General features: G+C 47.2%; 1 protein-coding gene across 1 annotated transcript in view; it reads left to right on the plus strand.

The window, feature by feature from the left end:
- Nucleotides 1-26,182, plus strand: part of ccdc175 (coiled-coil domain containing 175) — a 253,696-nt gene that overhangs the window by 201,291 nt on the left and 26,223 nt on the right. The window contains exon 15 of the mRNA XM_070879130.1: nt 1,613-1,692. Coding sequence (XP_070735231.1) covers nt 1,613-1,692 — 80 coding nt within the window. The remainder of the gene's footprint in view (nt 1-1,612; nt 1,693-26,182) is intronic.

A 26,182-nucleotide genomic window follows, 5' to 3' on the forward strand; every position in this document is an offset into this window, starting at 1 on the left:
ACAGGTATGCCCTCTAGTGGCGGTATAATACTGGTTACATAGGGTTGCATACATAACAGGTTTTGTCATACTTATGTCCTTCCCAATTATCATAAAGTGTTTTATATTATGGTCACTATTGCCTAGATGTTCCCCTCCTTTTACTTCTCTTATCTGCTGTGGTTAATTCCCCTTTCTAGATCTAATAGCAAATCCTCCCTTGTTGGGCTTTTTATGTATTGGATTAGAAAGGAGTCCTGTACATATTGTAGGAACTCCATTCCCTTATCCCATTTACCTACCTTTTCTGAACTGTCTAATTAATATCGGGGTAGTTGAAATCCCCCATGATTATTATTTATGTTTTTTACTCATTTCCCTAATTTGTCTGCACATTTCGTCCTCCACCTCACTTTCACTATTAGGTGGTCTGTAGACTACACCTTGTAGCTACTTTATAGCTACTCCACCTCCCCCTTTCCCCCCTCTACCATTTCTAAATATGTTTTCCTTTCTAAATATGTTATATGTTTAATCAGAGTCTAATCCATCACCCATGAGTAACCCAATTTTAAATAACTGAAAATGACTTTAAAAAATAATACAAAACCATTTGCTAGTTATATTGGGGTTACATTAGCCAGTTTCTCAGTAATTAAAAAAAAATGATATTCAAAAGCTTCTAAAATGTGCCAATTAGTGTCCTTGTGCCGAGAAAAAGATTAGAGCTTCCTCGAAGGCCTGAAAATGGTTAGTGAAAATTTGCAATGGTGATTAATTTGATCTGGGGGGGCGCAGCCAGTTTTGTGGGTGGGGCCGGCTTCTTGCACAATATTTTTTAAACTAGCGCAAAGATCATGGAAACTCGATTTGCACTGAACATAATTTGCGCTTAAAATTCCGTGATCTTTTACACTGGTTTCGCCATTTCAGATGAATTGCGCAGAAAAGAATTATGTTGACAAAACTAATCAAGCTAGGAGTAGCTCCTATAGTATGTGGAGGATAAATATCAATTGATAATTGAAGAAGACCTACGAGGTAGTTAATCTAACTTCATTGTTATAATGTTAACACAGTTTTCTTAGAGTATAATCTGTAGAATCCAAAACTTTGTGAGCAGTAGAGCTCTTCACCTACCCATAAAAATAAATGTATGCATAATAATTCCCCTTCCTATTTAAAAAAAAGTGTTTTCCCCATCCCCTTTGATTTTTCACTTTGTACTCCATAATAACTCAGTCATCTCTTTTTAAGCAAATTCTAATAACTTCCCAAGGGAATCAATTGCCAAATTAAATTAAAAATAGTTATGTTGAGAATTTATTATTCATAGACTTGGAAGAGGAGCATGAGAAGTGTCCAGAGAATCTGTTATAAATATCTACTAATAGAACAAGACAACATTCAAGAATTAATTCATCACCAGCATACCCCCCCGTACACTAACAATCTATATTGTACCCATACTGTGCAGGGAACGTATGATATGCAAAATAAGGTTCCTGATCATGCCACTTAGAGCATATATTAAGTTTCTGTTCCTATCCATTATTCAAAATGAGATGAAAGTTTGACACCAATCTTTAAATATTACCACTAAACAGGTGATTTTTTTCCCATCTTTTTGCAGACCTGCAACAAGAGAAATATGACATTGATAACACCCTCATTCACTTAAAGATAAAAACTGGAATGCTTCTTTCATCTAAGGTAACATTCAAATTAGAACTGTAAATGTAGAACGCAAGAACATAATGAGTGGCATTTAAGACTTTCAATTAATTTAAGTTTTTCAATTAATTTAAGTTTTTCACTAAGTTATTGTAATATTAGTTACATGTCTGCTTGCTTACATAAACATCTAAATTAAGAATATTTTGCCTAGATGGTACGGACTGCTGGGCCATACTGTGCCTTATCACTTGATTTGCATCACATCATTTGCACAGACTTCCTTTATTTTTTCCTTTCAACTTTATTGATAAGAACATAAGAAATAGGAGCAGGAGTAGGCCAGTTGGCCACTCGAACCTGCTCCGCCTTTCAATAAGATCATGGTTGATCTGCTCTTGGCCTCAACTCCACTTCCCTGCCCATTCCCCATAACCCTTGTTTCCCTTATCTTTCAAGAATCTATCTATCTTCACCTTAAATATATTCAATGACCCAGCCTCCACTCCTCTCTGGGGTAGAGAATTCCAAAGATTCACTTACCTCTGAAAAAAGAGATTCCTCCTTGTTTCCATTCTAAAATGGCGACTCCTTATTCTGAAACTATGCCCCCTAATTCTAGATTCCCCCAAACATCCTCTCTGCATCTACCTTGTCAAGCCCCCTCAGAATCTTATATGTTTCAATAATTCACCTAAACACCAATGAGTATAGGCCCAACCTGCTCAACCTTTTTTCATAAGACAACCCTGTTATATCTGTAAACTTGTAAATACCTTGTTTAACCACCAGAGAGCTAATCCCCTGGAGTCCCAAGGAATCCCACAATCCCTCGGGAGAACCTGTATATAAGGAGGCCTCACAGGCTGGAGAGGCACTGTGAAGACCTGTAATAAAGGACTACGGTCACACATTACTTTGAGCTTACAGTATCTGGTCAGATTCTTTATTCAAGACATAACAACTGGCGACGAGATACAGATGATGAACCCCACTGCAACAATGGGCATCCTGGAGAAATTTTCAGAAGGCGATGATTGGGAAATCTTCATGGAGCAACTCGACCAATACTTCGTGGCCAACGAGCTGGAAGGAGAAGCGAACGCTGCCAAACGAAGGGTGATCCTCCTCACCGTTTGCGGGCCACCAACGTATGGCCTCATGAAAAATCTGCTTGCTCCAGCGAAACCCACAGAGAAGTCGTACGATGATTTGTGCACACTGATCCGGGAGCATCTAAACCCGAAGGAAAGTGTTCTGATGGCGAGATACCGGTTCTACACGTACAAGAGGTCTGAAGGCCAGGAAGTGGCGAGCTATGTCGCCAAGCTAAGGTGCCTTGCAGGACATTGCAAATTTGAAGGACACTTGGAGAACATGCTCAGGGATTTCTTTGTACTTGGCATTGACCATGAAGTAATATGTCACAAACTTTTGACTGTAGAGACCCCAACCTTGAGTAAAGCCATAACAATAGCCCAGGCATTCATTGCCACCAGTAACAATACCAAACAAATCTCTCAGCACATGAGTGCTGCTGCAAGTACTGTGAACAAAGTAATGTTGTTTTCGAATCGTAATGTACAGGGCAGGACTCACATGCCTGCAATTGCACGTCCGCAGATGTCTCAGAGTCCACCATCAAGTGTGGTGAATGCAAGGTCATTAACACCTTGTTGGCGCTGCGGAGGTGATCATCACTTCCATTCATGCCACTTCAAAGGATACGTTTGCAAGGGCTGTGGAACAATGGGACACCTCCAACGTATGTGCAGGCGAGCTACTAATCCTGAAAACCACCATGTTGCAGAGGAGGACAGATCCACGGTGGATCACGCGAACCAGAGCCTCAGACTGAGGAGGCAGAGGTATACGGGCTGCACACATTTACCACAAAGTGTCCCCCGATAATGCTAAAGGTTGAATTAAATGGACGTCCAGTGGTGATGGAGCTGGACACGGGCGTGAACCAGTCCATTATGAGCAAAAAGACTTTAGATAAATTGTGGTGCAGCAAGGCCTCAAGGCCAGTCCTGACTCCCATTTGTATTAAACTGAGAACGTACACAAAGGAACTGATTCCCGTAATCGGCAGTGCTACCGTAAAGGTCTCCTACCATGGAGCGGTGCACAATTTTACCACTCTGGGTGGTACCAGACGATGGCCCCACGCTGTTCGGCAGGAGCTGGCTGGGAACGATACGCTGGAACTGAGACGATGTCCAAGCGCTCTTGTCCGTCGACGACACTTCATGTGCCCAGGTCCTAAACAAGTTCCCCTCGCTGTTCGAACTGGGCATCGGAAAGTTCCAAGAAGCAAAAGTGCAGATCCACTTGATTCCACGGGCGCAGCCCACCCATCACAAGGCAAGAGCGATACCGTACATGATGAGAGAGAGGGTGGAGATCGAGCTGGACAGGCTGCAACGAGAGGGCATCATTTCACCAATCGAATTCAACGAGTGGGCCAGTCTGATTGTTCCAGTCCTCAAGGAAGACGGCACCGTCAGAATCTGTGATGATTACAAAGTAACTATCAATCGTTTCTCCCTGCAGGATCAATACCCACTACCAAAGGTAGACGACATATTTGCGACGCTGGCGGGAGGAAAAAAGTTCACGAAGCTCGACTTGACCTCGGCCCGCATGATGCAGCAGCTGGAGGAATCATCGAAGGGCCTCACCTGCATCAACACGCACAAAGGTTTCTTCATTTACAACAGATACCCGTTTGGGATTCGATCAACCACGGCGATATTCCAGAGGAACATGGAAAGCTTGCTGAAGTCGGTCCCGCGCACCGTGGTCTTCCAGAACAACATCTTGGTTACAGGTCGACGAGCACTTGCAGAACCTGGAGGAGGTTCTTAGTCGGCTTAAACGTGTACGGCTCAGGTTAAAATGCTCGAAGTGCGTTTTCCTGGCATCTGAAGTGGAGTTCCTGGGGAGAAGAATCGTGGCAGACGGCATCAGGCCCACCGATTCGAAGACGGAGGTAATTGAGAACGCACCGAGACCACAGAACGTGATGGAGCTGCGGTCGTTTCTAGGACTCCTGAACTACTTTGGTAACTACTTACCGAGTCTTAGCACACTGTTAGAACCACTGCACTCTTTACTGTGTAAAGGAGATGAATGGGTATGGGGTAAAAGCCAAGAAAATGCCTTTGTGAAAGCTAGGAAACTGTTATGCTCAAACAAATTGCTTGTATTGCATGATCCATGTAAGCATTTGATACTAGCATGTGATGCATCGTCATATGGTGTCGGGTGTGTATTGCAACAAGCTAATGAATCTGGGAAATTACAAACGGTTGCTTATGCATCCAGAAGTCTGTCTAAGGCTGAGAGGGCCAACAGCATGATCGAAAAAGAAGCATTAGCGTGTGTTTATGGGATAAAGAAAATGCATCAATATCTGTTCGGGCTCAAATTTAAATTGGAAACCACCATAAGCTGCTTATATCCCTTTTTTCTGAAAGCAAGGGGATAAATACGAATGCATCGGCCAGCATCCAGAGATGGGCGCTCACGTCGTCCGGATACAATTACGCCATCCGCCACAGGCCAGGCACAGAAAACTGTGCCGATGCTCTCAGTAGGCTGCCATTGCCCACTACAGGGATGGAGATGGCACAGCCGCAGATTTAGTTATGGTAATGGAAGCATTCGAGAGTGAGCAATCACCTGTTACTGCACAACAGATTAGAACCTGGACGAGCCAGGACCCCTTACTGTCATTAGTAAAAAAACTGTGCTCCACGGGAGTGTCCCATTAGAGATGCAGGAAGAAATAAAGCCATACCAGCGATGCAGAGATGAAATGTCCATACAGGCAGACTGCCTCCTATGGGGTAATCGGGTAGTGGTGCCAAAAAAGGGCAGGGACACTTTCACTAGTGACCTCCACAGTACCCACTCAGGCATTGTAATGATGAAAGCGATAGCCAGATCCCACATTTGATGGTCCGGTATCGATGCAGACTTAGAGTCCTGCATGCACAAATGTAACACATGTTCACAGTTAAGCAATGCACCCAGGGAGACGCCACTAAGTTTATGGTCCTGGCCCTCCAAACCGTGGTCCAGGGTCCATGTTGACTATGCAGGCCCATTCTTGGTAAAAATGTTCCTTGTGGTTGTAGATGCGTACTCCGAATGGATTGATTGAGAGATAATGTCGGCAAGCACGTCCGCTGACATCATTGAAAGCCTGCGGGCCATGTTTGCCACACACGGCCTGCCTGATATCCTTGTAAGTGACAATGGGCCGTGATTCACCAGTGTCGAGTTCAAAGAGTTCATGACCCACAATGGGATCAAACATGTCTCATCTGCCCCGTTTAAACCAGCGTCCAATGGTCAGGCAGAGCGAGCAGTGCAAACAATCAAGCAGAGCTTGAAGAAGGTAACTGAAGGCTCACTGCAGACTTGCCTATCCCAAATCCTGCTTAGTTACCGCACAAGCCCCCACTCGCTCACTGGGGTTCCCCCCGTTGAACTGCTCATAAAAAAGGCATGTAAGACAAGGCTCTCGTTAGTCCACCCTGATCTACACGAACAGGTAGAGAGCAGTCGACTTCAACAGAATACATATGATGATCGCGCAAATGTGTCACGGAAAATCCAGATTAACGATCCTGTATTTGTGTTGAACTATGGACAAGGTCCCAAGTGGCTTCCCGGCACTGTCGTGGCCAAAGAGGGGAGTAGGGTGTTTCTGGTCAAACTTTCAAATGGACTCACCTGCAGAAAACACTTGGATCAAACCAAACTCAGATTCACGGATTATCCAGAACAATCCACAATAGACTCTACATTTTTCAACCCCTCAACACACATACAAGTGACAACCGACCCAGCGGTTGACCACGAAGCAGAACCCACCACCTGCAGCAGCCCAGCAGGACTCACCACACCCAGCAGCCCGGCAAGGCCAGCTACGCAGAAGCCCAGCGAGGGCCCAACAAATGACTCACCAAAACCAGCAATTGCATCGAGCCAATCAACCAGGGAAAGGAAGGCCCCAGATCGACCCACATTGTAAATAGTTACACTATTGTCTTTGGGGGAGAGTGTTGTTATATATGTAAACCTGTAAATACCTTGTTTAATCACCAGAGGCTCATCCCCTGGAGTTCCAAGGGATCCTACAATCCCTCGGGAAAACCTGTACATAAGGAGGCCTCACAGGCTGGAGAGGCATTGTGGAGACATAGAAACATAGAAAATAGGTGCAGGAGTAGGCCATTCGGGCCTTCGAGCCTGCACCGCCATTCAATGAGTTCATGGCTGAACGTGCAACTTCAGTACCCCATTCCTGCTTTCTCGCCATACCCCTTGATCCCCCTAGTAGTAAGGACTACATCTATCTCCTTTTTGAATATATTTAGTGAATTGGCCTCAACAACTTTCTGTGGTAGAGAATTCCACAGGTTCACCACTCTCTGGGTGAAGAAGTTTCTCCTCATCTCGGTCCTAAATGGCTTACCCCTTATCCTTAGACTGTGACCCCTGGTTCTGGACTTCCCCAACATTGGGAACATTCTTCCTGCATCTAACCTGTCTAAACCCGACAGAATTTTAAACGTTTCTATGAGATCCCCTCTCATTCATCTGAACTCCAGTGAATACAAGCCCAGTTAATCCAGTCTTTCTTGATATGTCAGTCCCGCCATCCCGGGAATCAGTCTGATGAACCTTCACTGCACTCCCTCAATAGCAAGAATGTCTTTCCTCAAGTTAGGAGACCAAAACTGTATATAATACTCCAGGTGTGGCCTCACCAAGGCTCTGTACAACTGTCGTAACACATCCCTGCCCCTGTACTCAAATCCCCTCGCTATGAAGGCCAACATGTCATTTGCTTTCTTAACTGCCTGCTGTACCTGCATGCCAACCTTCAATGACTGATGTACCATGACACCCAGGTCTCGTTGCACCTCCCCTTTTCCTAATCTGTCACCATTCAGATAATAGTCTGTCTCTCTGTTTTTACCACCAAAGTGGATAACCTCACATTTATCCACATTATATTTCATCTGCCATGCATTTGCCCACTCACCTAACCTATCCAAGTCACTCTGCAGCCTCACAGCATCCTCCTCGCAGCTCACACTGCCGCCTAACTTAGTGTCATCCGCAAATTTGGAGATACTACATTTAATTCCCTCGTCTAAATCATTAATGTACAATGTAAACAGCTGGGGCCCCAGCACAGAACCTTGCGGTACCCCACTAGTCACTGCCTGCCATTCTGAAAAGTACCCATTTACTCCTACTCTTTGCTTCCTGTCTGACAACCAGTTCTCAATCCACGTCAGCACACTACCCCCAATCCCATGTGCTTTAACTTTGCACATTAATCTCTTGTGTGGGACCTTGTCGAAAGCCTTCTGAAAGTCCAAATACACCACATCAACTGGTTCTCCCTTGTCCATTCTACTGGAAGCATCCTCAAAAAATTCCTGTAATAAAGGACTACGGTCACACATAACTTTGAGCTTACAGTATCTGGTCAGATTCTTTATTCAAGACATAACAAACCCCTTCATCTCAAGAATCAATCTCGTGAACATTCTCTGAACTGCCTACAATGCAAGTATATCCCTCCTTAAATAAGGAGACCAAAACTGTATGCAGTCTCACCATCGCCCTGTACAGTTGTAGCAGGACTTCCCTACTTTTATACTCCATCCCCCTTGCAATAAAGGCCAACATTCCATTTGCCTTCCTGATTACTTGCTGTACCTGCATACTAACTTTTTGTGTTTCATGTACAAGGACCCCGCGGATCCCTCTACTGCAGCATTTTGTAATCTCTTCCCATTTAAATAATAATTTGATTTTTTATTTTTCCTACCAAAGTGGATAACCTCACATTTTCCCACATTATACTCCATCTGCCAAATTTTTGCCCACTCACCTAGCCTATCTATATCCATTTGCAGACTCTTTGCGTTCTCCTCACAACTTGCTTTCCCACCTATCTTCGTATCATCAGCAAATTTGGCTACATTACACTCTCTCCCTTCATCCAAGTCATTAATATAGGTTGTAGATAGTTGAGGCCCTAGCACTGATCCCTGTGGCAACCCACTAGTTACAGTTTGCCAACCTGAAAATGACCCATTTATTCCGACTCTCTGTTTTCTGTTTGTTACCCAATCCTCTGGCCATGCTAATTTATTACCCCCAAACCCGTGAGCTCTTATCTTGTGCAGTAACCTTTTATGTGGCACCTTATCGAATGCCTTCTGGAAATCCAAATACACGACATCTACTGATTCCCTTTATCCACCCTGCTCATTACATCCTCAAAGAACTCTAGCAAATTTGTCAAACATGATTTCCCTTTCATAAAACCATGCTGACTCTGCTTGACTGCATTATGATTTTCTAAATGTCCTGCTACTACTTCCTTAATAATGGACTCTAGCATTTTCCCAATGACAGTTGTTAGGCTAACTGGTCGATAGTTTCCTGCTTTCTGTCTCCCTCCTTTCTTAAATAGGGGCGTTACATTTACGGTTTTCCAATCCGCTGCAACCTCTCCAGAATCCAGGGAATTCTGGTAGACTACAACCAATACATCCACCATCTCTGCAACCACTTCTTTTAAAACCTTAGGATGCAGGCCATGAGGTCCAAAGGACTTATCCACCTTTAGTCCCATTAGTGTGCCTAGTACTTTTTCTAGAGTGATAGTGATTGTTTTAAGTTCCCCCCCTCCCTCCCAATAGCCCCTTGATTATCAATTATTGGGATGGTTTTAGTGTCTTCTACCGTGAATTCCTTTACAAAATATTTCTTCAAATTCTCTGCCATTTCCCTGTTTCCTATTATTAATTCCCCAGTCTCATCCACTAAGGGACCAACATTTACCATAACGACTCTCTTCCTTTTTATATACCTGTAGAAGCTCTTACTGCCTGTTTTTATATTTCTTGCTAGTTTACTTTCATAAACTACTCTTTATTTATTTTTTTAGTCATCCTTTGCTGGTTTCTAAAAATTTCCCAATCCTCTGGCCTTCCAATATTCTTTGCAACATTCTCGGCCTTTGTTTTAAATTTGATATCATCCTTTACTTCCTTAGTTAGCCACAGATGCTTCATCTTTCTGACTGGAATATATCTTTGCTGAGAGTTATGAAATAGCTCCTTAAATGTTTGCCACTGCTTATCTACCATCTTATTCTTTAATCTATTTTCCCAGTCCACTTTAGCCAACTCTGCCTTCATACCTTTGTAATTGCCTTTATGTAAGCTCAGGACACCAGTTTGAGACCGAGCTTTCTCACCCTCAAACTGAATTTGAAATTCTACCATGCTATGATCACTCTTCCCAAAAGGATCCTTTACTATGAGATCATTAATTAATCCAGACTCATTACCAGATCTAAAATAGTCTGCTCCATGGTTGGTTCCACATTGTATTGTTCCAAGAAACCATCCTGAATACACTCAATGAACTCAAGGCTACCTTTGCCAATTTGATTATTCCAATCAATATGAAGATTAAAATCGCCCATGATTATTGCTGTACCTTTCTTACAAGCCTCTATTATTTCTTGATTTATACTCTGTCCTACCATGTAGCTACTGTTAGGGGGCCTTTCGACCAATCTCACCAATGACTTCTTTCCCATATTATTTCTTATCTCCACCCAAACTGATTCTATATCTTAATCTTCTGACTCAATATCATTTCTAACTACTGCAGCGATCTCATCCTTTATTAACAGAGCTACTCCACCTCCTTTCCTTTCTGCCTATCCTTACAAAATGGCAAATATCCCGTAATATTCAGTTCCCAGCCTTGGTACCTTGCAACCACATCTCTGTAATGGCTATCAGATAAGAACATAAGAACATAAGAAATAGGAACAGGAGTAGGCCATACGGCCCCTCGAGTTTGCTCTGCCATTCAATAAGATCATGGCTGATCTGATCATGGACTCAGCTCCACTTCTCTGCCCGCTCCCCATAACCCGTTATCTCCTTGTCGTTTAAGAAACTGTCTATTTCTGTCTTAAATTTATTCAATATCCCAGCTTCCACAGCTCTCTGAGGCAGCGAATTCCACAGATTTACAACCCTCAGAGAAGAAATTCCTCCTCATCTCTGTTTTAAATGGATGGCCCCTTATTCTGAGATCATGCCCGCTAGTTCTAGTCTCTCCCATCAGTGGAAACATCCTCTCTGTAACCATCTTGTCAAGCCCCCTCATAATCTTATATGCTTCGATACGATCACCTCTCATTCTTCTGAATTCTAATGAGTAGAGGCCCAACCTACTCAACCTTTCCTCATAAGTCAACCCCCTCATCCCTGGAATCAACCTTGCGAACCTTCTCTGAACTGCCTCCAAAGCAAGTATATCCTTTCGTAAATATGGAAACCAAAACTGCATGCAATATTCCAGGTGTGGCCTCACCAATACCATATATAGCTGTAGCAAGACTTACCTGCTTTTATACTCCATCCCCTTTGCAATAAAGGCCAAGATACCATTGGCCTTCCTGATCACTTGCTGTACCTGCATACTATCCTTTTGTGTTTCATGCACAAGTACCCCCAGGTCCCGCTGTACTGCAGCACTTTGCAAACTTTCTCCATTTAAATAATAACTTGCTCTTTGATTTTTTGCATGACCTCACAGTTTCCAACATTATGCTCCATCTGCCAAATTTTTGCCTACTCACTTAGCCTGTCTATGTCCTTTTGCAGATTTTTTGTGTCCTCCTCACACATTGCTTTTCCTCCCATCTTTGTATCATCAGCAAACTTGGCTACGTTACACTCAGTCCCTTCTTCCAAGTCGTTAATGTAGATTGTAAATAGCACTGATCCCTGCAGCACCCCACTAGTTACTGGTTGCCAACCAGAGAATGAACCATTTATTTCTATTTGTGCAATCAACTCATCTAGTTACGAATGCTGTGTGCATTCAGATAAAGAGTTTTTCATTTTGTCTTTTTACCATTTTTCCCTGCTCTGACCCCACTTTCTGATGCACTGTTATGTTTATACTCACTCTCAGTCCTCATCTCTCCATCAGTAGCGCCCCACTATCTTCTGTCCATCACATTCTCTACCTCCCACTGCCTTCTTTTTTCTTTTAGTCTCTCTATTTTACTATCACAATTTCCTCTCAAGTCCCACTCCAGGAACTTGAGCACATAAATCTAGGCTGACACTCCAGTGCAATGCTGCACTGTTGGTGGTACTGTTTTTTGAATGAGACGTTAAACCGAGGCCCCGTCTGCTTTCTCGGGTGGATGTAAAAGATTCCATGGCACTATTTCAAAGAAGACCAGGGTAGTTATCCTGGCCAACATTTCTCCCTCAATCAACATCACTAAAACAGATTATCTGGTCATTATCACATTGCTGTTTGTGGGAGCTTGCTGTGCTCAAATTGGCTGCTGCGTTTCTCACATTACAACAGTGACTACACTCCAAAAGTACTTCAATGGCTGTAAAGCGCTTTGAGACATCCGGTGATTGTGAAAGGCACTATATAAATGCAAGTCTGTCTTTCTTTCATACGCTCTGTGCCTTCCTGTCACCCATCCATCATCATAGGCAGTTCCTCGGAATCGGGGAAGACTTGCTTCCACTCTAAAATGAGTTCTTAGGTGACTGAACAGTCCAATACGGGAACCACAGTCCCTTCACAGGTGGGACAGACAGTCGTTGAGGCAAAGGGTGGGTGGGACTGGTTTGCCGCACTCTTTCCGCAGTCTGCGCTTGATTTCTGTATGCTCTCGGCAATGAGACTCGAGGTGCTCAGCGCCCTCCCGGATGCACTTCCTCCACTTAGGGCCGTCTTTGGGCAGGGACTCCCAGGTGTCGGTGGGGATGTTGCACCTAAACAAGGAGGCTTTGAGGGTGTCCTTGAAACGTTTCCTCTGCCCACCTTTGGCTCGTGTGCCGTGAAGGAGTTCCGAGTAGAGCGCTTGCTTTGGAAGTCTTGTGTCAGGCATGCGAACAATGTAGCCTGCCCAGCAGAGCTGATCAGGTGTGGTCAGTGCTTCAATGCTAGGGATGTTGGCCTGGTCGAGGACGCTAAAGTTGGTGAGTCTGTCCTCCCAGGGGATTTGTAGGATCTTGCGGAGACATCGTTGGTGGTATTTCTCCAGCGATTTGAGGTGTCTAGTGTACATGGTCCATGTCTCGGAGCCATACAGGAGGATGGGTATTACTACAGCCCTGTAGACCATGATCTTGGTGGCAAATTTGAGGGCCTGATCTTCGAACACACTTTTCCTCAGGTGGCCGAAGGCTGCACTGGTGCACTGAAGGCAGTGTTGAATCTCATCGTCAATGTCTGCCCTTGTTGATAAGAGGCTCCCGAGATATGGGAAATGGTCCATGTTGTCCAGGGCTGCGCTGTGGATCTTGTAGACTGGGGGGCAGTGCTGTGCGGCAGGGACAGGTTGGTGGAAGACATTTGTCTTATGGATGTTTAGTGTAAGGCCCATGCTTTCATACGCCTCGGTGAAGATGTTGAATATGTCCTGGAGTTCAGCCTCTGAATGGGCACAGTCCTAGTGTTTCCTGGTTGAGTGACTGAGCGTCTCTTCGCAGGCACTGGTTATGGAGGCCTGGAGGGCAGAGCAAGCGCTGTGGGCATTCTGCGTCTCGGGGTCATCAAGGCACGCCAGGTTAGCAGTGAGGCGCTGACTGTATAGGGCTCTCGTAGCTGGGTCTTTGAGTGCCCTGGCATTGACTTTTTGCGGCACTGCTTCTGCTGCCGTCGCCGCTTTGGGGCCATGTTGATGTTAATGATGGAACGGATTAGGCGGTGGTCCGTCCAGCAGTCGTCAGCTCCTGTCATGGCACGGGTGATGCGCACATCCCTGGCTCGGATGATGACATAGTCGAGCAGGTGCCAGTGTTTGGAGCGAGTGTGTTGCCACGATGCCTTGTACTTGTCCCTCTGGCGGAACAAGGTGTTGGTGATGACGAGATCGTGTTCAGGTTGGCGCAGGAGTTGGTTTTCCCTCCCCCCTCTCTGCCGATCACGCCTCTCCAGACGTCTGTGTCCTTGCCAACCCTGGCTTTGAAGTCACTGAGGAGGATCAGTTTGTCGACCGCAGGGACACGGAACAGGGATTTTTCGAGGCTGGAGTAAAAACCCTCTTTGGCCTCATCTGTCGCATCGAGTGTTGGGGCGTACGCACTGATGACTGTGGCACATTGATTCCAGGATAGAGTGAGTCGGAGAATCATGAGACATTCGTTAATCCGGCAGGGGGAGTCTTTGAGGCGGTCAACCAGCTCGTTTTTGATAGCGAAATCGACTCCGTGGAGGTGGTGTTCTTCCTCTGTTTTCCCTTTCCAGAAGAAGGTGTAACCTTCACCTTGTTCCTTGAGCTGGCCTTCCCCTGCCTGCCGGGTCTCGCTTAGAGCGGCGGATGTCGACATCGAAGCGTCTAAGTTCCCAGGCAACTATGGCGGTGCGGCATTCCGGCTTGTCGATGTTGGAGTTGTCCATGAGGGTCCTGACGTTACAGGTCCCGAACTTCATGTTAAAGGAGTAAAAGATGCCTGTGCCTGAATTTTTTTAATGTGTGGTGGCCGTTGCACACCAGCCACCACACGGGCTTGACAGAGCTAGGTCTTGATTCAGTGGCAAGGATTAACCAAGACGACTGGAGACCAGCTCTGCTGCACGGAAATGGTGTGCACACATATCGCAGTGTGGGCTGACCCCTGCTGCCTCTGGCCCCGGACTCACGCCTCTCCTGGGCCCTGATCCCGTCACTCTACTACCTCTCGCTGCTCCTCCGCCCCGACCTCGCCGCTCCTGCTGTACCCTGCCCATGCTTCAATCAGCGACCTGGTTTCATCATATCATAGGCAGTCCCTCGGAATCAAGGAAGACTTGCTTCCACTCTTAGCATGAGTTCTTAGGTGGCTGTACGATCCAATACGAGAACCACAGTCTCTGTCACAGGTTGGACAGATAGTCATTGAGGGAAAGGGTGGGCAGGGAGTCTGATTTGTCGCACGCTCCTTCTGCTGCCTGCGCTGGATTTCTGCATGCTCTCAGCAATGATACTCGAGGAGCTCAGCGCCTTCCCGAATGCACTTCCTCCACTTAGGGCGGTCTATGGCCAAGGACTTCCAGGTGTCAGTGGGGATGTCGCACTTTATCAGGGAGACTTTGAGGGTGTCCTTGTAACGGTTCCTCTGCCCGCCTTTGGCTCATTTGCCGTGGACGAGTTCCGAGTAGAACGCTTGCTTTGGAAGTCTCGTGTCTGGCATGCGGACTATGTGACCTGCCCAGCGAAGCTGATCAAGTGTGGTCAGTGCTTCAATGCTGGAGATATTGGCCTGGACGAGGACGCTAATGTTTGTGCGTCTGTCCTCCCAGGGGATTTGCAGGATCTTGCGGAGACATCGCTGGTGGTATTTCTCCAGCGACTTGAGGTGTCTACTGTACATGGTCCACATCTCTCAGCCATACAGGAGGACGGGTATTACTACGGCCTTGTGGACCATGAGCTTGGTGACAGTTTTGAGGGACTGATCTTCAAACACTCTTTTCCTCAGGCAGCCAAAGGCTGCACTGGCGCACCGGAGGCAGTGTTGGATCTCATCATCTATGCCTGCTCTTGTTGAAAGGAGGCTTCCGAGATATGGGAAGTGGTCCACGTTGTCCAGGGCCACGCCGTGGATCTTGATGTTTGGGGTCAGTGCTGTGCGGCGAGGACAGGCTGGTGGAAGACCTTTGTCTTACTAATGTTTAGCGTAATGCCTATGCTTTCATATGCCTCAGTAAAAACGTCGACTATGTCCTGGAGTTCAGCCTCTGTGTGTGCACAGACGCAGGCGGCGTCCGCATACTGTAGCTCGACGACAGAGGTTGGAGTGGTCTTGGACCTGGCCTGGTAATGGCGAAGGTTGAACAGCTTCCCACTGGTTCTGTAGTTTAGCTCCACTCCAGCGGGGAGCTTATCAACTGTGAGGTGGAGCATGGTGACGTCCAATCCATACATACCCATATAGGCAGACATATTTTTGTAATTTTGTATTTATTTATCCATTCATTCATGGGATGTGGGTATTGCTGGCAAGGCCAGCATTTATTGTCCATCCTTAATTGCCCTTGAGAAGGTGGTAGTGAGCTGCCTTCTTAAAATGCTGCTGTCCATGTGGTGGAAGTACTCCCACAGTGCTTTTAGGTAGGGAATTCCAGGATTTTGATCCAGTGACGATGAAGGAATGATGATATATTTCCAAATCAGGATGATGTGTGACTTGGAGGTGTTGGTGATCATAAGTACCTGCTGCCCATAAGTGGCTGTTGCCCTTGCCATTCTAGGTGGTAAAGGTCACGGGTTTGGGAAGTGCTGTCAAAGAAGCCTTGGCCAGTTGCCGCAGTGCATCTTGTAGATGGTACATATTGCAGCCACGTTGCACCGGTGGTGGAGGGAGTAAGCCTTTAAGGTAGTGGATGGGGTGGCGATCAAGTGGGCTGCTTTGTTCTGGCTGATGTCAAGCTTCTTGAATGCTGTTGGAGCTGCACTCCTCCAGGCAAGTGGAGTATTCCATCACACTCCTGGCTTGTGCCTTTTGCTGGTGGAAAGGCTTTAGGGAGTCAGGAGGTGAGTCACTCGCCACAGAATACCCAGCCTCTTACCTGCTCTTGTAGCCACAGTATTTAAGTTTCTGACCAATGGTGGCCCCAGGATGTTGATGGTGGGGGATTCAGCGATGGTAATGCCAAGGGGCGGTGGTTAGACTCTCTCTTATTGGAGATAGTCATTATCTGGCGCTTATGTGGTGTGAATATTACTTGCCACTTATCAGCCCAAGCCTGCATCTTGTTCAGGTCTTGCAGTATGCGGGGATGGACTGCTTTATTATCTGAGGAATTATGAATGGAACTGAACACTGTGCAGTCATCAGCGAACATCCTCACTTCCCTCCATCATGATGGAGGGAAGGTCATTAATGAAGTAGCTGAAGATAGTTGGGCCTAGGACACTGCCCTGGCAATCTCCTGCAGTGATGTCATGTGGCTAAGATGATTGGCTCCAACAACCACAATCATCTTCCTTTGTGCTAGTTATAACTCCAACTAGTGGAGAGTTTTCCCCCTGATCCCCATTGACTAGGGCTCCTTGGTGCCACACTTAGTCAAATGTTGCCTTGATGTCAAAGACAGACCTCACCTCTGGAATTCAGCTCTTTTGTTCTTGTTTGGACCAAGTCTGTAATGAGGTCTGTAGCCGAGTGGCGTAACCCTAACTGATCATTGGTGAGTAAGTGCTGCATGATAGCACTGTCGATGATACCTTCTATCATTTTGCTGATGACTAGACTGAGGGACTGATAATTGGCCAGATTTGATTTGTCCTGCTTTTTGTGAACAGAGCATACCTGGGCAATTTTCCACTTTGTCAGGTAGATGCCTATATTCTAGCTGTACTGGAACATGTTGGCTGGAGATGCAGCTAGTTCTGGAGCATAAGTCTTCAACACTACAGCCGGGATGTTGTTGGAGCCCACAGCCTTTGCTGTATCCAGTGCATTCTGCCATTCCTTGATATCACGTGGAGTGAATCGAATTGGGTCAAGACTGTCATTTGTGTTGGTGGGGATCTCAGGAGGAGGCTGAGATGGATCATCCACTTGACACTGCTGGCTGAAGATAGAAACATAGAAACTTAGAAATTTACAGCGCAGAAGGAGGCTATTTCGGCCCATCGTGTCCACGCTGGCCGACAAAAAGCCACACGGCCCTTGGTCAGCAGCCCTAAAGGTTACATATAAACCTATGAACAATGACGGAAAGGCAAAGAGCACCCAGCCCAAACAATCCGCTTCATACAACTGCGACACCTCTTGTACTGAAACATTCTACACTCCTCCCCAGATAGTTGCGAACACTTCAACCTTATCTTTTGCACTCAGTGGTGGGCTCTGCCATCGTTGAGGATGGGGATGTTCATGGAGCCTGCTCCTCTCATTAGTTGTTCAATTGTCCACCACCATTCATGATTGGATGTGGCAGGATTGCAGAGCTTTGATCTGCTACGTTGGTTGTGGGATCACTTAGCTCTGCCTATAGCATGCTGCTTCCTCTGTTTAGCATGCATGTAGTCCTATGTTGTAGCTTCACCACATTGGCAACTCATTTTCAGGTACACCTGATGCTGCTCCTGCCATGCTCTTCTACACTCATTGAACCAGGGTTGGTTGCCTGGTTTGATGGTTTTGGTAGAGTGAGAATTATGCCAGACCATGAGGTTACAGATTGTGGTGGAATACAATTCTGCTACTGCTGATGGCACACAGCACCTCATGGATGTCCAGTTTTGAGCTGTTAGATCTTTTCTGAATCTATCCCATTTAGTACGATGGTAGTGCCACCCATGATGAAGACGGGACTTCATCTCCACAAGGACTATACAGTGGTCACTCCTACCAATACTGTCGTGAACAGATGCATCAGCGGCAGGTAGATTGGTAATGACGAGGTCAAGTAGGTTTTTCCCTCATGTTGGTTCTCTCATCAACTGCCAGAAACCTAGTCTGGCAGCTATGTCCTTCAGACCTCGGCCAGCTTGGTCATTAGTGGTGCTATCGAGCCACTCTTGGTGATAGGCATTGAAATCCCTCACCCAGAACACACTCTGTGCTGTTGCAACCCTCGGTGCTTCTTCTAAGTGGTGTTCAACATAAATTAGTACTGATTCATCAACTGAGGGAGGGCAGTAGGTGGTAATCAGCAGGAGATTTCCTTGCCCATGTTTAGCCTGATCCATTTCCTTGCCCATGTTTGACCTAAAGCCATGAAACTTTATGGGGTCTGGAGTCAATGTTGAAGACTCCCAGGGCCACTATATACCATTGTGCCGCCACCTCTGGTGGGTCTGACTATATACCACTGTGGTGCCACTTCTGGTGGGTCTGTCCTGCCGGTGGGACAGGATGAACCCAGGAATTGTGATTGGAGGAGTTTGGGACATTGGCTGAAAGTTATAATTCTGTGAGTATGACTATGTCAGGCTGCCGCTTGACTAATCTGTGGGGCAACTCTCCCAATTTTGGCATAGGTCCCCAGATGTTAGTGAGGAGAACTTTGCAGAGTTGACTGGGCTTGATGTGCCTTTGCCATTTCGAATCCGTGCCTTGGTCAATGCCAGGTTGTCCGTTCGGTTATGTTCTTGTACTTTTCTTGTAGTGGCCTGCTCGGCCATTTCAGAGTGCAGTTAAGAATCAACCACATTACTGTGGGTCTGGAGTCATATACTAGCCAGACCAAGTAAGGACGACAGATTTCCTTCCATAAAGGATATTAGTGAACCAATTGGTTTTCTTTAACAATCAAAAGCTTCATGGTTGCCATTACTGATACTCGCTTTTTATTCCAAATTTGTTTAGTTATATTGGGCTAAATTTTCCATTATTTTTGCATGCATTACGCCCACCTAATGTCCATTTTACTGCTGAAATGATGTATAATGCCCAGATATCGCCCATTTAACTACAAAATGGAAACTGACGCCCATTTTTCGGACACTTATCGCCGAGCGTTACTTTCCCCATGTACTTAATGCCAGGAAAAAATAATACCGCCCGCCCACTTTTTGGGGGCGAAACCAACACCCATAATTGTTGTGTATCTGTAAAGCATGCACTCCCATGTTCCGCCACCAGGGAGCTCATCCCCTGAAGTCCCAAGGGATCCCAGCATCCCTTGGGAGCACTGTATATAAGCCGGTCCCCAAGGCCTGTTCCTCACTGGAGTGTCTTATTAAAGACTGAGGTCATGGTTACTTTAACCTCCCTGTGTGCAGCTTCATCTGTGTTAGGAACACAATAGCTGATGATGAGAATACGAATCCAACGCAAAGATGCAGCAAACTGTGGACATCCTGGAGATGTTCTCGGAGGGTGAGGACTGGGAAGCCTATGTCGAACGGCTAGAACAGTACTTTGTAGCTAACGAGCTGGACGGAGAAGGAAGCGCTGCAAAAAGGAGAGCGGTCCTCCTCACAGTCTGCAGGGCACCGACCTACAGCTTCATGAAGAATCTTCGGGCTCCGGTGAAACCCACAGATAAGTCGTATGAGGAGCTGTGTACACTGGTTCAGGAGATCTTAACTCGAGCGAGAGTGTGCTGATGGCGAGGTATCGGTTCTACATGTGCCAGAGATCTGAAGGTCAGGAAGTGGCGAGCTACGTCGCCGAGCTAAGGCGACTTGCAGAACAATGTGAGCTTGATGGCTACCTGGAGCAAATGCTCAGAGACTTTTTTGTACTGGGCATTGGCCACGAGTACATCCTACGAAAACGTTTGACTGTAGACACACCGACCCTCAGTAAGGCCATTGCGATAGCTCAGGCATTTATGTCCACCAGTGATAACATCAAACAAATCTCTCAGCACACAAGTGCTAGCAATGTTCATAAATTAACTGGAACTGTGTTTGCGAGCAGAAATGTATAGTGCAGAACCCACGAGTCTACAACTGCCAGCAGGCCTCAGGTGACCCAAATGACTCAGAGTCCCCAACAAAGGATGAATGCAAGGCAATTCACACCTTGTTCGCGTTGTGGAGGCTTCCATTCAGCCTATTCATGCCGCTTCAAAGGGTATGTTTGCAAGAGCTGTGGAACAATGGGGCACCTCCAATGAGCTTGCAAATGAGCTGCAAGCTCTGCAAAACCTGCTAACCACCATGTGACAGAGGAAGATCAGTCCATGGTGGATCAAAGCAATTTCGAGCCTCAGAGAGAGGAGGCAGATGCTGAAGTAGACAGAGTGCACACATTTTCGACGAAATGTCCGCCTATAATGCTAAATGTAAAATTGAATAGCTTACCCATAGCCATGGAACTGGACACTGGCGCTAGCCAATCCATCATGAGTAAAAAGAGATTTGAGAGACTGTGGTGCAACAAGGCATTCAGACCAGACCTGAGCCCCATCCAGACGAAACTGAGAACGTACACCAAAGAGCTTATCACTGTCCTGGGCAGCGCCGTGGTCAAGGTCACCTACGAGGGCACGGTGCACAAAGTGCCACTCTGGATTGTCCCGGGCGATGGCCCCAAACTGCTTGGAAGGAGCTGGCTGGACAAAATCTGCTGGAACTGGGATGATATCCGAGTGCTATCACATGTCAATGAGGCCTCATGTACCCAGGTTCTTAACAAATTTCCTTCCCTTTTTGAGCCAGACATTGGAAACTTTTCCGGGGCGAAGGTGCGGATCCACTTGGTCCCAGAGGCATGACCCATTCACCACAAGGCGCGAGCGGTACCTCACATGAGGGAAAGAGTGGAAATCGAGCTGGACAGACTGCAACGCGAGGGCATCATCTCCCCAGTGGAATTCAGTGAGTGGGCCAGCCCGATTGTTCCAGTACTCAAAAGTGATGGCACAGTCAGGATTTGCGGCGATTATAAAGTAACTATTACTCGTTTCTCGCTGCGGGACCAATACCTGCTACCTAAGGCAGATGACCTATTTGCGACGCTGGCAGGAGGCAAGACGTTCACCAAGCTCGACCTGACTTCGGCCTACATGACGCAGGAGCTAGAGGAGTCTTCGAAGGGCCTTACCTGCATCAACACGCACAAGGGACTGTTCATCTACAACAGATGCCCGTTTGGAATTCGGTTGGCTGCAGCAATCTTCCAGAGAAACATGGAGCGCCTACTCAAGTCGGTACCACACAAGGTCGTCTTTCAGGACGACATATTAGTCACGGGTTGGGACACTGCCGAGCATCTACAAAACCTGGAGGAGGTCCTCCAGCGACTGGATCGTGTAGGGCTGCGGCTGAAGAAGTCGAAATGCGTCTTCATGGCAACAGAAGTGAAGTTTTTGGGGAGAAAGATTGCGGCGGAAGGCATTCAGCCCACAGACACCAAGACGGAGGCTATCAGGAACGCACCCAGGCCACAGAACGTCACGGAGCTGCGGTCGTTCCTGGGACTCCTCAACTATTTTGGTAACTTCCTACCGGGGTTAAGCACCCTTTTAGAGCCCCTACATGTGTTATTGCGCAAAGGTGAAAACTGGGTATGGCGAAAAAAACAAGTAATTGCTTTTGAGAAAGCCAGAAACATTTTATGCTCCAACAAGCTGCTTGTATTGTATAACCCGTGTAAAAAAACTTGTGCTAGCATGTGACACGTCGTCGTACGGAATCAGGTGTGTATTATAACAAGCTAACGTTGCGGAGAAGTTGCAACCTGTCGCCTATGCTTCCAGGAGCTTGTCTAAGGCCGAGAGGGCCTACAGCATGATTGAGAAAGAGGCATTAGCGTGTGTGTTCAGAGTAAAGAAAATGCATCAGTGCCTGTTTGGCCTCAAATATGAGCTGGAAACCCATCACAAGCCCCTCATATCCCTGTTCGCTGAAAACAAGGGGATAAATACTAATGCCTCAGCCCGCATACAAAGGTGGGCACTCGCGCAATCAGCGTATAACTATACCATCCGCCACAGGCCAGGCACCGAGAACTGTGCGGATGCTCTCAGTCGGCTACCATTGCCCACCACGGGGGTGGAAATGGCGCAGCCTGCAAACTTGTTGATGGTAGTGCAGCCCGCAGACTTGTTGATGGTCATGGAAGCGTTTGAAAATGATAAATCACCTGTCACGGCTCGCCAGATTAGGACTTGGACCAGCCAAGATCCTCTGCTGTCCCGAGTAAAAAACTGTGTACTGCATGGGAGCTGGGCCAGCACCCCGTTGAAATGCAAGAGCCAATCAATCCGTTCCAGTGGCGAAAGGATGAGCTGTCCATTCAGGCAGACTGCCTGTTGTGGGGTAACCGTGTAGTGCTGCCAAAAAAGGACAGGGAGACGTTCATCTCGGATCTCCACAGCACACACCCGGGTATGGTAATGATGAAAGCGATAGCCAGATCCCACGTGTGGTGGCCTGGTATCGACTCTGACTTAGAGTCCTGTGTACGGCAATGCAGCGTATGTGCTCAGTTGAGCAACGCGCCCAGAGAGGCACCACTAAGTTTGTGGTCCTGGCCCTCCAGACCATGGTCGAGGATCCATGTCGACTATGCGGGCCCGTTTCTCGGTAAAATGTTCCTGCTGGTGGTGGATGCTTTTTCAAAATGGATTGAATGTGAAATAATGTCGGGAAGCACCGCCACCGCCACCACTGAAAGCCTGAGGGCCATGTTTGCCACCCATGGCCTGCCTGACATACTGGTCAGTGACAACGGGCCATGTTTCACCAGTGCCGAATTTAAAGAATTCATGACCCGCAATGGGATCAAACATGTCACCTTGGCCCCGTTTAAACCAGCCTCCAATGGGCAGGCAGAGCGGGCAGTACAAACCATCAAACAGAGCCTTAAACGAGTCACAGAAGGCTCACTCCAAACCCGCCTGTCCCGAGTACTGTTCAGCTACCGCACGAGACCCCACTCGCTCACAGGGATGCCCCCGGCTGAGCTACTCGTGAAAAGGACTCTTAAATCCAGACTCTCGCTGGTTCACCCCAACCTGCATGATCAGGTAGAGAGCAAGCGGCAGCAACAAAATGTAAACGATAGTCGCGCCACTGTGTCACGGGAAATTGATCTGAATGACCCGGTGTATGTGCTAAACTATGGACATGGTCCCAAGTGGATCGCGGGCACGGTGATAGCTAAAGAAGGCAATAGGATGTTTGTAGTCAAACTAGACAATGGACAAATTTGCAGAAAGCACCTGGACCAAACGAGGCTGCGGTTCACAGACTGCCCTGAACAACCCACAGCAGACACCACCTTTTTCGAGCCCACAACACACACCCAAAGGATCAACGACAGCACCCCGGACCAGGAAATCGAACCCAACAGCCCAGCAAGGCCAGGCTCACCTAGCAGCCCTGCAGGGCCAACAACACGCCAGCCCAGCGAGGGCACAGCCAACACACCAGAACAGACATTTGTACCGAGGCGGTCCACCAGGGAAAGAAAGGCTCCCGACCGCCTCACCTTGTAAATAGTTTTCACTTTGACTTTGGTGGGGAGTGATGTTGTGTATCTGTAAAGCATGCACTCCCATGTTCCGCCTCCAGGGAACTCATCCTCTGAAGTCCCAAGGGATCCCAGCATCCCTTGGGAGCACTGTACATAAGCCGGCCCCTAAGGCCTGTTCCTCACACTGGAGTGTCTTAATAAAGACTGAGGTCACTGTTACTTTAACCTCCCTGTGTGCAGCCTCATCTGTGTTAGGAACACAATAATAATATCGCCCAGTGTTACTTTCTGCATGTAATTAACGCCGAGATTCAATAATACCGACCGCCCACTTTATTTTGTCGTAAAGATCACATTTGCCGAAACTAACGCCCAGGAGATCGCCCAGCGTCACTTTCACCATCTCGCACACATCTCACCCACAATATCGCTCGCCCAAAACACCGCTCAGAAAAAGTGGAACTGTTCTGAACGAATCACAGCGGTGTGGGCACCATTTTTCAAATCGGAGGTCGTTTCATTCAAAAGGCTGCTTCAACTTCGGGGGAGTTTGGATTGACTCTGGAGTTCTTCTCAGGTGAAGTGACCATGTCAACAGACATCTTTTCAGACTCTGGACGATTGGGGTTTACTGTACGTGTATTTTAGTGGAAATTATTGCTTCTGATCAATCGCTATTGTACTTTCATTGGAATGGGGCCAGCCATTTCTCAGCCTGCATCGATTAATACGCAGATGCTGCAGTGTGCAAGTGGCTCAACGTCTAATGCACATCATTATGTGCCCAATTTAAGACTTGCCAGAATGAGGAGGAGGTCCAGACCATACACACCCCCACACTTACAGGGAGAAGAAGTCTTACCTCAACGTTTCCGAGCACACCTGCCTTTGGAGACTGCGCGGAGACTTGTGATCAATGAAATATATGAGCTCATCAGGCCAGATATGCAGCCTGCCATCAGGACATCAGTGTCAGTCGAGGTCAAGGTCACCGCGGCATTATGCATCCGGTTCCTTTCGGGTCTCCGCGGTCGAGATTTCCCCTCTGTCTCACCATGCCACCCATCGCTGCATTAGAAAGGTCACGGAGGCCCTGTACGCGCGTAGGATGAACTTTATCAGCTTCTCCATGACCACGGAGGCTCAAACTGACAGGGCTGGAGCATTCTACCGCATTGCTAAGTTCCCCAGGGTGCAGGGAGCAATACTCACATCGTCATGCGGGCACCTTTTCAAGACCCAGAGCTTTTTCGTAACAGAAAAGGATTTCACTCCCTGAAGGTCCAACTATAGTTGTCGACCACAACCGGATAATAATGGCAGTGAATGTCAAATGTCCGGGCAGCTTCGCTGAGGCTCACATCCTGCGTGAGAGCGCTGTCTCTGACATGTTTAAGAGTCAGCCACAAGGACAATGCTGGATGCTTGGTGACAACCGATATGACCTATCCACCTGGCTGATGACCGCCCCCCCCCCGCGTGACACCCACATCGAGGCCGAGAAGCGATATAACCAGAGCCACAGAGACACGCAATGTGGTCCACAAAACAATAACTGTGGTTGAGCCGCGCTTTAGATGCCTGGAGCACTCAGGAGGGGAGCTACAATACAACCCTGAGCAAGTAGCTAAATTCATGGTCGTGTGCCCCATGCTGCACAACCTGGCTGTCAGGAGGGGACAAGAATTGTCAGGAGGGACTGATGGTCCACCTCAGGAGAGAGAGGAAAAGGAGGACGAGGGGCTGGACGCTGAGCTAGGGCCAGACAATCAGTCTGACTATGCAACCATGCCCACGAACCCCTCCAGACCGCAGGAAAGGGCCCATGGTGGCTACATAGCTGCAAGACTCTTACGTCAGGAGCTCATAACTGAACGATTTGCCTGAAAGAACGTTGCTGTAGTTGACAAAGCTGACACACTGCTGTGTGTGTGCAGCTCAGACATCAATGGTGGGCATCACCTTGCTGCCAGTTAATGTTTAAGTTAATTCAAGTTAAGTTTTATTTAACCTTTTCATGTTAAGGAATCACCAGTATGTCCAGCTATCTGAGACAATACACAACAAGGTTATATTGAATAAAAAACATTTTATACGGCCATTGGTCTGAAATCATAAGTATCACGAGCAAAAACACCACCACCCCACTTTTTCAACCATTGACATCAATCAAATGTTCAACATGTCCAGCAACACAGAATACAAAGGCAAAGCAGGAGGGTGGCCCCCTCCCCCCATACATTACAACCCAGATGGAGATAGAACACATCCATCACCTGGGGACATGGACCTCACTTTCTTTCCCCCCTCCCCTTCTTCCCCCCCACCTCTACCCCTTTGTCATGTATGTAGACTATGTATACTAACTGTATAGTCACATAAGGTGTGCCACCAGAGGGCACTGCGGTGGAAGACCTGAGGGTCACCTGCATAGGTGTGCAGGGCCCAGTATAAAAGGCTGCCCACCATGCTTGTGCCTCACTCTGGAGTTACAATAAATGGGACTAAGGTCACAACAGCTCAAGTACAATACTAGACCTTCTGGAGTCATTCATAAGAAT

Source organism: Pristiophorus japonicus, chromosome 4 (assembly GCF_044704955.1).
Source record: "Pristiophorus japonicus isolate sPriJap1 chromosome 4, sPriJap1.hap1, whole genome shotgun sequence".
Classification (NCBI taxonomy): domain Eukaryota; kingdom Metazoa; phylum Chordata; class Chondrichthyes; family Pristiophoridae; genus Pristiophorus; species Pristiophorus japonicus.